This window comes from Pseudopipra pipra, chromosome 6 (genome assembly GCF_036250125.1).
Source record: "Pseudopipra pipra isolate bDixPip1 chromosome 6, bDixPip1.hap1, whole genome shotgun sequence".
Taxonomy (NCBI): domain Eukaryota; kingdom Metazoa; phylum Chordata; class Aves; order Passeriformes; family Pipridae; genus Pseudopipra; species Pseudopipra pipra.
Window position 1 is genome coordinate 39,647,918 of NC_087554.1, and position 11,994 is coordinate 39,659,911.

The 11,994-nt window shown below is 39.4% G+C and overlaps 1 protein-coding gene across 15 annotated transcripts in view; it reads right to left on the bottom strand.

Annotated features, from left to right (window-relative positions):
* Positions 1-9,031, bottom strand: part of RALGAPA1 (Ral GTPase activating protein catalytic subunit alpha 1) — a 135,855-nt gene extending 126,824 nt beyond the window's left edge. For 14 of the 15 annotated variants that reach the window (XM_064658609.1, XM_064658608.1, XM_064658607.1 and 11 more), the window contains exon 1: positions 8,667-9,031. In XM_064658609.1, coding sequence (XP_064514679.1) covers positions 8,667-8,772 — 106 coding nt within the window. In that variant the 5' untranslated portion in view covers positions 8,773-9,031. Of the gene's footprint in view, positions 1-8,229; positions 8,333-8,666 lie in introns of those variants that run through there. The other variant, XM_064658604.1, reaches the window with a different exon arrangement.
* Between the last annotated feature and the right edge of the window lie 2,963 nt (positions 9,032-11,994).

Here is an 11,994-nt window from a genome sequence, read left to right on the forward strand (position 1 = left end):
TAGAAACATAAAAATAATTTCCTCTACAAGCAGCATATCCTTTTCAGACAGCCTTGAACTGGGAATTTGCAGGAAGCTGCTTCTCTGTTTTGGCTAGTTAAGTCTTTTCTGCCTTTTTAAGAAGAGACATAGCCTTGTTTTGAGGTAAAGTAGGATTAAACAGAAACAGGCTTGCCTCCATAACTTCCAGTACATTTCTTTTTTTATTTTTTAAAAAAAGAACTTAGTTACATGATCTGTGGTAGAAGAATACAAACAAACTAATGTACTCCTTGTGTTCTTTGTTTCTATGTCCGGACTGGGAGAGAAGGACTCAGAAATAGATCTGGCACCATATGAAATAGCTGGAAAAGTTCCTCAGAATGTGAGAGGGAAAAATGAGACATTACTGTATTCCAACGATGTAAAAACTAAAGTTTCTACTGAACAAAGCATAGTTCTAGTACACTAAAATCCTGATTTCCAGTATTTTAAGAAAGTTGTTTGCCAAGAAACTGCAGTTTTCTTCATGCTTTAGAAGAGGAAGAAACATGGATCTTTGATTGCTGATTTTTCCTTAATAATTTTCTGTAACTTAAAAACTGGTAGAAATCTGATCTCTCTACTAACTCTGTGTTCAGTGGGTTTTTGTTTGTTTTGGTTTTTTTGTTGTTCTTTTTGTTTGGGTTTTTGTTTTGTTTCAAGGAGAATGTTACATTTAAGCACAAGGAGACATAGTACAGCTTCTCTCTCCTTTTCTTCATCCCATAAAGCTTCTAAAAGAAGGGGTTTCAAAGTTCAGCATTAAGTTAAGTTCCCTTTTTCAGTTTAAGTTTTAGAAGTTGTACTTAGCTTATGGATTTCTGTTCTAATTTGATGCAAGAAACAGAGAACCAAACTAAAAATGCCTGACTAGCCATTTAAGATATTTGACCCTCATTACAAGAGCATTCAAGTACCAGATCTACTGGAGTTCCTATTTCCATTAAACCCACTGAAATATGGAAGTTCTGCTACTCCCTACTTTATGACTGCAGCAGTAGCAAAGAAGGACTAAAGAGAAAACCCCAAAACAAACCAAAAAACCCTCCTACCAACTTGTGTGACTGTATTTTAGAAACTTGTTTCCTATGTTTTCAAATGGCTCTTTTGAAGCTTAATTGTTCAGAATTTTCTGAAAGGTTACTTTCTTTTTAAGTATCTCAGTAAAATATTCAAAACTTAAGTGTCCATGCTGATCATTTCAGTAAGCAAAGATTCCAGGCCAAAGTCTTCTTGCAGAAAATTTGTTCTGACTGAAAGTAAACCCATTTGCTCCAGTGTTTTTATTATTGTTCATTTATTAGCACATCCCTTTTTAACTGGGAATAATTTCCACTCAGAAAAGTATTTCAATAAAAATTTCACCCTTAATAGTACACATTAGAAGGAGGATACTATTTGAATATCATACTTAGAATTACAATACTAGAGGATCACTTGAACAAGAATTTGCAAAGCTTACAAGTTTACATGTACAACACCCCAATCCTTTATTGGAAGAAGATCTCAGTGGCCTTTAACTGTTATCATACACAATTTGTCTTCCCTGTTCATCTTGTTTTCTAAGTATTACCCTACAAATTATTATAAACTAATCCACAAAATCTGCTATGTATTTATAAATGAGTTGAGAGGAATGCATCTATACCATTTAGATGATGGCCTGCTATACAAAATTAAAATATTATAAACCATGTAAGTTAGTACCCTTCTGCACAGGACAGAACTTTAAAGGTAAACAATCAAAATACTGAACTTAAAAAGAAATACCCCCAAACAGATCTCAGACATATATTAACTTTTCTGAAAAGAACTTCCATCAGTTCACACTGCATTGCAGAAATTTAACAAAATAGTCTAAGCCATTACAGATTAGGTTGTGGTTAATTTTATGTTCTATTTTAAGAGTTTCAGAATTTATACTATGTTTACGTATAAAATTGTCCAAGCACATGGTATAACAAAAACATTATACTGTCTCATTCCAAGACTTACTGGCTTCTAGGTCACTTTCCCTCATCCTTACTCAAAACCAAAATAGTAATGACAACTGCAGCAAACAATGACCTGGAAGATGGCCAGACTTCTGGATCTATTTCTGTAAAGCAGAGGCCTGCTATAGACTGACATGTTCAGTATTAATCCTTGTAACAAACTGCTGCCACTAGACAGCGAGAGTCCTCCAGTGTCCTCCTTTTCAGTTAACATACAATCAAATTAGACAATAGAACTTACTCATTCTTAATTCTCCATGCTGAAAAATTTAAGGGCTTCTGTACAGGAAAACAGCAGACAGGTTCAGTTACATAGGGATTGTCTCTTGAACAGAAAAGCATGTAACTGAGAAAGGTTAAGTGGAAAACCTCGGGAACCAAATGCTGGCTCTGGCATAGTTAACACTGTCAAAGTGAAAGAGCCCTGATAACAGACCACAAACGCAAATTTATTAAGCAAAGCCTTCAGATTTGCAGTAACTGTAGCTGTTTCAGATCTAACTAGCAGCTATTTACCAAAAACAATTTTTTTAAAAAAGGTAATTTTGTCAAAGAAAATATTCTTGAAGTTTTTGGTACTGAAAAAGGAACAGACTTAAAGCAATCTCCTAATGGGCTTCTATTTTGCATCAGACAAGTCTAAACTCTCAATCACCACCATTTTTTAGATAAAAACACACACAAAAAAACCCACAAATAAATAAGCAGGTTAACAGCACCAATGAACATCACCTACATACAAACTGTTACACCAGTGCTTTATTGAGCAGAAGCAGCTGCCAGCTTTCCAAGCTAATTCTCTCAGGGTGCTTTCAGCCTCCAGAAGAGTTACACCAGTAAACTTTTAGGAAATACTTCCATAACAATTCACACGTGTTCCACAACTTAAGCCTTTATTTAAGCAACTTCAAACGCTTCCATAGTAATGTACTTATTTTCATTCCAAACTGCCACAAGCTAAACCCACACAAACCTTTTCCTTCACAACCAAGTGGTCAGAGCTTCCCCTTTGTCTACCCTGGGGCTTTGATCTGGCTCCAGCCCTTACTCTTGCAACTCAGCAGCCCTGGCCACTGCTGCACTCTGCAAGTCGAGTGCAACATTAGCCAAAATACAAAAGCAAAGCAAATCTTCCCCCTCTGGTCCTGACCAAAACATAATTGGTTCAGGGCTAAGTCAAGGCTGACAGAACATGAAGTCTAATTTCTTAAACTGCATGCAACCTACATCCAGATCCACAAGTTACAGCAGTGACATTGTCCTTTGACTTGGATTTACCAGGAAAGAAAAAGAAAAACAAACAAGAAAAAGAACCAAAGCCAAACCCCTACAACTATTGCAAAAAATAATACAGCTTTGCACATCCACAGAAACTTCTGGAATAGTTCTCTCCAAGAAAACTCCAGGCAGCTAGTTTTGTTGTAGCTTCTCATTTGCTCTCACTTTAACAACCATTAAACATTTTTCATTTATGACTGATGTTGATGTGCAACACCAATGAATGCCATCCAGTTGAAGCATTAGGGCCAACTGTCAGTGAAATAGATTTCTTAAATTAAAATCCCTGTAGACAAATGCAATCTCTGTTTAAGTATATTATTTAATATTAAACAATACATCCCAATGGATATATTGGGTCCAACACAGCCCATTTCATTCTGTCCAGTACAGCCTGACTTTTCCCCTTCAGAGATTGCTTACATGAGATGTAAAGCACTAACCAATCATCAGGAATATAAAAACCAAAATAATAATAAAAAAATCCCACACTTTAGATACTCAGTTCTTTTAGTGTTCCATTTTACAAGTATTCTCTCCATGGTTCCAGAGATAAAAGCAGTATAGTTTTGAGATATCAGATACAAATAAAATAATTTACAAGAAGCAGTATATTTCCTTTTTTCTTTGCTCTGGATTAACAGATTACAGGCCTGTAATTTCTCCTCTACAAAATGTAAAAAGAGGGGGGAACCTAGCCCAACAAGAAAATAATTATCTTAAGAATTCAGCTCTGTAAGTAAATTTTAAACCAAGTAAGTTCATTTGACTTACTTGCACACAGTAAGATTACACAGCAATCAGTAAATATTCAGAGGTTTTAGCTTTTTTTTTTAAATACATATATTTACACATTCTGACAAATTCAACAGGTAGCACCAACATATTTGATATCAAAACAAAAAGTCAATATTGTTAAGGTAAGATCTTATGAAAGGGTCACATATCTAGTTGCCTTAATTATTTGCAGAATGCTCACAGCAGTGCTTTAACAAAAGGACATATCAACTAAGATTCGATGCTTGAAAGATTACTAGAACAAACTTTTATAAAGTACCATTTTAAAATCATAAAATTTTAGTTTGATCTTGAAGTCTGATTAAACAGTGCCACATTATAAGAACAATGCAATATTATTTCCATGTTATTTCTTTTTAATGATCCCCAAAATTGCAATTAGCTGCTAATTGACTGGGGACTGCTAAAAATATATATATTTTCTGGAAAATCACAAGTTTCATTCTGCAGGCAATACCTTATTTCATAAGGTGTACAATGTGCCTCCCCTTTCATCTGCAGAAGACTTCTCAGTGATCACCTGCACTAACAGCAGTTGGCAGCCCTACGGCAAGGCCTCCCTTCTGAAAAGGCTGAGCCCCTGCCACATAGACTGAAGGAAAATCCCTTTGACGTTCCCGTTCAAGATCTATGTACTCTAACTACCACAGGCACAAACAGTGAACACAACTGTTACAGCATTTCCACCATACAGAAACAAGACAGTTGCACAATTTGATAAAAAGTCACACACTGACCAAGTCAGCATCATAAAACTGCATGAGATTCAAAGCTACTCCTCAGAAGCGAGAAATAAAAAACCAAAAGGAGTGGGGTGGGGTAAACACTTCCCTAAGGGAGGAAACTAATACATCTCAAAAGATAAAATCTATTAAAGCAAATAGTTCCAGTTGTTCCAAGAAATATACTGCAGCAGGACAGCGATGAAAAGCAGATTACCTTCATTCACAGACTGCTAAGTCCCAAGATATGAGACTTCAATCTCTTTCCAATTTTTCTTAGCAATAATAATATTACTTGAAGGTCTCTTAAACTCTACTAAAAAAACCTTACACCTGTGACATGCATAAATTTGTCACATACTATATTTGCTTTAACAAATCATTTAATTAATTCTGAATTAGTCCCCTGAATTTCACAGAATTTTCTTTGGTTCCTGAATTACAAAAAAAGATGAATAGAGCCAAATTAAAGCAGATCAGAGAACCAAACAGAAACAGCACACTGAAGTGGCAAAGAGCAGTTATCTACAGAATAGTTTCAGGGGGAAAAAAAAAGAAAACAAAAAACCAATACCAAAACCAAACCACAACAAATGCATTTTCCCCCAGTATGCCTGATTGGTAGCCTAGCACTCAAGAGCTTCCCAAGACAAAAATATTTTACTGTAACTCATAATTTCAAATTCAGTTTTCCTAGTTTTTTCATATGTGTTTTCATCTTTTTCACTATCTATCCCTACAGAAAGGGATTTTAAAACTTTCAATATCTTTCCACCTTAAAGTTTTGCCCTCATCTGAGTCAGTCATTCTCATACCTAAATCTTCCATACACTGACTGTAGCAAGAAGACTCCTAAAGTTACAACTGTATTTGGTATAATGGTATATCACTGCTTTATGAAGACACAAATTTTTCTATATATCCTTATGCAGGCTAATTTGCATCTTTTACAAAATTTAAACCAAGTTGTCACCAATGACAGGATACCTTTTCCTAGAGGAATACAGCTCACTGCATGCTAAGCTATCTTGTAAAAGATGAAATTAAAAAAATTCCATTTAATGTACACTACTTTTAATTTGTTAAAAATAAATGTCACAGCCTTTGTGCTATCTATTCACTTAGCTTCATATTAGGTACTTCGATATTGTTCAGTCTCTTCTGGTCCTTACTAACAATGACATTATACTATCATAAATATTTTTATACAATTCCTGACTAGCACTATTGCCTTGCATGATGCGACTCTCAATCTTTTACCATAATTAAATTTTTTAGATTTCTCCTCTTTGGCTAATAGATAGCCAGCAGTCTAGAATTTAAAGTACTCACCTCTTTTCATAACTATTCCATTATTTTGGCTTAGTTGAGAACTGCTGCTTTGGATGTCTTGATAAAATAGAGGGAAAATGAACTAATACTCCCTTTCCTCCCCTCAAGTCTTAACCATGAATCCAAGGCCATGCCTGTTTATTGTTGCTGAACCAAGGACTAAAGAGTGCAGAAAAAAACAAAGAACTCTGGTACGATACATCTTGCAGGCCTATTGAGAGGACTGTAAGTTAAAGAACAAGAGAAAATTCTCTCCTTCTCCTGGATGTGAAACTGCAGAAAATTCTCCTCTGGACAGTCTTTTAGTCTCCAACATGCAGGGGCTAACAGAGATAACAAAAATTATTTTTTATTCATGAAGATGCTGAACTGAGATCTCCTCCCTCACCCCCTCAGATAGTCTGTTGCCAATAGCTAACTTGGCTCCCCTGAATACATGGAAACACGGCAATTATTATGGTGGGGGAGTTGTCACTGAGGAAAAAATGATACACAGCACTATGCCGCTCAAGCTGCAGGACAGTGCCTGTATAAGAAGCCATCTCAGGTAGAAGTTCTATCTTATAAAAACACTTTAATTTTTTTAATCTGGTCCTGTAGATTAGTCAAAGAAACAACTGGAGAAGAAAGGCCATAGAGCTTATGTTGTGGAAGCCACTTTAGGCAGTAGCGAAATTCAAGGAAAAAAGCAAGGAGGTGATCACAGCAAATACAAACTTCAAATAATCTGCTGTACACTTGTCTTGCACTACAGTAGGAATGCACACAGAAATACCTTACTCCCCTGCCCTAAAAAACACCTTGTTTTTGTACCTCGTGCACCTAAGAATATCTGCATAATGACAAAATCTTGTAGATGTATCCAAATCAAACAAAGAGTACTGTTACACTTTTCCCTACTTACACAGTCACACACTGTGTTCTCCCAAACTTGGAGAAAGGATAGTGTGGGAGCTGTGCTTCAACAGATGATATACACATGGAGGGTGAGGCATCATATGAGAATATCCCCAGCAGATTTAGTCTGTCTTACAGGCAGTAAACAGAAACCTTAGATTAAATAAGAATGTCTGCTTGACACCAAGTTCATGGCTTTCATCTTACAGAATGTATCCAATTATTAAGAAAGCTGAAGAAAAAACGTAAAAATAAATTGCAAGCAACAGAAATATCAAATCTATAACAGATCAGATCAAAATCACTCAGAGTCTTTTGCAGACTAAAGCAAAACTAGAAATATTCAACGTACTTTAGCCAGGAAATCTAAATTCAGAGAGGTACTTAGTTTCTTCAGAATGCTTTTTTCTCTTAAATTTCAACTGATAAAGCAGCTAAAATCAACATAGAGCAAGCCAGCACTGGCTCAGTATAGCTTGTTAGGAAGAGTGGTACATTTAAGGGAGGCAAGAGGAGATATCTGACTACTCAAGCTCTTAGATAGCTAGCTACACAACTATTCTCCATTTCAAGTCTAGATAATTACTATGTTGCAGAAAATAACTCATGCAGCAGCAGATGGTGCAACATGGGAACACCTGTTCCTTCAAACACCAATATAAAAAAGGGAGCAATAGCCATTTTCCTTTGAAAGGAAAGAATCCAGCTTCAGAGGACAAGGTACATAAATACCACCAAACTGTGAACAGAACCCAAAATAACCCATTCAGCATTCTGCACCAAACACAGAATGCAGCTGCCCTTGACCCAGCCCTGCTCATGTGTTGTTAAACTGTCAGAAGAAACGCAGGGATTTACAGAACTGAAGAGCCCAAAAGACACTCTGGAGCAAACATTTTTTCAAGGATAGCTTGATGACAATTACTTAGATTTTTACAAACATATGCAACTAACAGATATTTTGGAATGGTTAACTTTAGGGTTTTTTTTCCCCCCAGATTTTTTAGGAAATTATTCCATATAACTACAATTTCCAATTCACTAGCCAGGTTCAGTGGCTCTTCCCATGGAACCGCAGAGGCACTTAAGGGCTTGCCTGCCCTCCTTGACCAACTGTGTTTTCAGATTGCCTGTATGGATGCTCCTCCACATCAATTCGAGTGAGCACTTACTGCTGTAGGTCTTACCTTGAAAACGTACACAAACATAAATTGTTACTGTAAGAACGCAGAGGAAATGGATTAAGGAGCCACAGCACCAGCCACTTCTATTCATGCGCACCAGCAGTTATATATTCTAGAGAATAATTCACAGTGTAAGCACAGCAGTTTTTCGCCTCCTTCCACAGTCGCCAAAGGAATTTCACCTTCAGACGCGGTGGAAACGTCCGTATCTTGGTGGAAAAGCGGGAGCAGAGCATCCCGGGCCCCCAGCACATTGCTGCGGCCCCGCCGTGCCGGGCGTGGGGTCTGCACCCGGCCGCCGGGTGGGGTCTCTGGCCGGAGCGGAGCCCCGGGCCCGCCTCCCGGCCCAGCGCCCGGTCCCTGCATGTTCCCGGTCCTCCCTGCGCCGGGACCCGCGGCCCCCGCTGACCCGCTCCCTTCCCCCCTCCCGGCCGCCTCACCGATGAGGACACGCAAGTGCTTGAGCCGGGTGAGCGGGTCCTTGCGGGTGTCCAGCACCTTCTGCGTGGATTTCCGCACGTCCCCGTGCGGCTTCTTGGAGAACATCCCGCCGGGCCCGAGCCCGGCCCCGGCCCCGCGCTCCAGAGGCAGACAGCGGCCTCCGGATCCGCCCGCTCCAGGGCCCCTACATATCCAGCGGCGGCAGCGCCGCCTCCTCCTTCAGACTCCGGCTGCGGCGCGGCGAGGGCGGAGAGCGCGGCGCGGAGCCAAGTCCCGGGGCCGGGCCGGGCCTGCGCTGCCCCTGCTTCCTCCCCTCGCCCTCCGCCCGCTGCTTCACGACAGCCGTCAGGTGCGACCCCATGCGTCCCCATGGCAACCGCGCCCTGACGTCATGGCGGCGCTGCCCCGCGCACCTCCGAGGCGCGGCGGGCTGGGCCGCGGCTCCCGCCGGACCCATCGCCCGGGACGGGGAGCAGGAGCCGCAGTGGGACATCGAGGGGCTCGCTGCAGCGTCCTTTGCGCGCCTCGGCAACAGTAACTGGTGTAGGAAAATTTACTTCAGCTGTTTATTAGTAAAATGTGAAGTTATCCCATCACACAGCTGCTCTAGCTAGCAGAGACACTGCAGTGTAGGGGGGAATCCTGTGGGCAATAAGGAAATGAAATTCAGGTGGGGACCGTATTCACCACGGCAGCGACTCCAAACCTTTATTCAAGTCTCAGTTGTGCAACCGGCAATTATCTGTCTCATAGTTCCTCTTTCCACACTGGTCCTCAAAGTGCTGCAACTTCTGAGCTCCTGCACAAAGTTGCTTCACTGCCCACGCCTTTGGCTGTAGCACTGGCATCAAGACTGAACCATCAGGAGTGGCTGGGTCCAGCACGACAATCTGCAGCATCCTCATTTCTTCTGCGCTCCGCAGGATGGTCATACCCACACTGTTCCTATAACAAAGCCAGAAATGGGCTCAAGAGATAACATTTGTCCCAGTCCCAATCACAACCTCACCACTGAGGTCTGCAACAACAGCCAGGGAAATGTATGAGGTGCCTTATCAACTCTGCTCCTGAGGGCTGAATTATAAACATTAAAAAAGCCCAAAGTTTCTCCTAAAAGTCCAACATTGGTTTGCAATCATGAGATAGAGGATTCTTGGACTTTCCAATAGACCTGCTTTATTCATTTAAGACTCATGATTTCCAGTATCTCTTTGCTTGGACATTTTTAAACAGTCCCTGGTGCTCAGTTTTGCATTGAGGAAATCCACTTCCATGAGCTAAGAGTCCGATTGCAGCAGCTGGAGTTTTTAATATTGGCAATATTTAACTATTTAAGACGTTTTATAAAATAGTAAGAGTTGTCACCATTTACATACCTGTTACATAAATAACATAACCCAAGTATTTAAATGCATGACTAGTTAATGTTAGAAGCACAAGGGCAGTGTGATTTAGTCGGCAGGGCATCAGTGAGGGAGTCAGTGTCACCTGCCTGCCTATGTGGTCTGCCCCAAAGCATCTCATATTCCACCATCTCTGCAAATGAGATCTGAAGATTAGCAATGTTAGGTAACAGCTAATATTACAATTATTTATTTTATTATAGCAGAGTACATTTTAGCTCTCTAAAATCTGACAGTGATATATTAATTTATGTGCTTTGTTTTCTAAGTTTCATCCATTTTAAGCACATTTCCGCATTTTGGCAATCTTTAAAAGATATCTTTTCTTTGGAGAATTTGCTTGCTTTCCTGATAATTTTTAAATCTTTAACTGAAGACAGAGCTTAAAAACAATAAACAGAGTAAGACATCACTAAAATATTAAATGACAGGAGGGAGTGGTGATAATTAAGATAATAATGGCTCCTACAGAGAACCTCCTTGTGCAGATCACACCAGGCAGGAAGGGCATGTTCTGTGCACAGGAAAAACCATGATCTTGAAAAGGCTTGACTTTGAAGCATGTGACTTCGGTGCCTTTGAATATGCATGAAGGACAAGGACAGAAAACAGCAGAATTAGTTAGGGAGAGGTTAGGTTCTGCTGCATTCCAGGCTGCTATTACTGTACCCAATTCTTCACATTTAAAGAAAGAGCTTTCAAAACACTTTTGTCCAGATGTGAGGAGACCATCATAACTAAGTTTAACTGAAGTTTTACAGTAGTGTAGAGAATTAAGTGCTGCAGAACTTTTCGCCCCCTTCTTGTTCCTATCTCTACAAGGCCCATGGGATACTCAAAGTAGTGGGGGTAACTGGATCACATTCATACCATCAATTAACTTCTCCTAATTTATTTATGATTTCCAAATATTTCAGCTGTTGCCACATACTTAAAAAAACATATGAGTATTTTTTTGCTATATCAAAGAGTGCACAAACTCTTCAGTTCTAGCCTGATTCAGTTCACATTTCAAATGGATAGATTGTGCTTTGGATTCCTGCCTACACCCACAGATATCCAAGTTTCTGGAACTTTTGCTTTACTAATATTTACACCACATTAAGGTACATGATTAAAAGTGAGTTAAAATTACTTTTAATTTCACTAAGTATTTTCCAACTTCAGGTAGCTAGCATGAATCTTAAACCTAACCCCTCTGAGGTGCATGTACTGAAGGCCTATTTGCCCACATGGTCCTTCAAAGGGAAACAAGACATTTAAAAGAATGTTTTAGAAGTGTTTCACTGCTTCTGATCTTTTCATATTTAGCTTCACAGTTTCCTTCCTAAGGGGTTTGTCTTGCTTTTGAGAAAGAAGCCTCTCTAAATTGCACCCTGGCCAGTTGGAATGGTGTGCTGTAATCCTCTGGGTATATGGCTTTGCCTGTGCAACAGTATTCCTGTTCATCTTGAGTAACAAATTTTTAGTTAACTTAATTGCAACTCTTTAATTTGTGAAAAAGACACTCAAACTTAGATATTTAAGGTTTAAAAAGTTAAACCCACGATTCTGTGCATTTTAGTAGCCTAGTGTAATATATTGATATTAGAAATGTTGGCCTCTTTCACCTAAGGAGTCAAATATCAGGATGCTGTAATGTATTTCTAGTATAAGAATAATGGAACACCTAGCTGTTCCTTCAACAAAATCCTGTTCCTGAGAAAAAAACACAACATGATTTCCCATCTCATTTGCACAAGTCCATATCTCACAGATGAAATCTGGAATCTTATGCTTCTGTGTTTAAGGGAAAGAGCTCTTCATGAGCTTATACTCTGCTTTTTTTGTTAAGCAGTGTATCAGCATTAATACATTTGTGTGAGCATTGTGTAGGGAGTCAGAACACTGCAGTGTTTCCAACCACCAAAGATCCCAAGTTTGA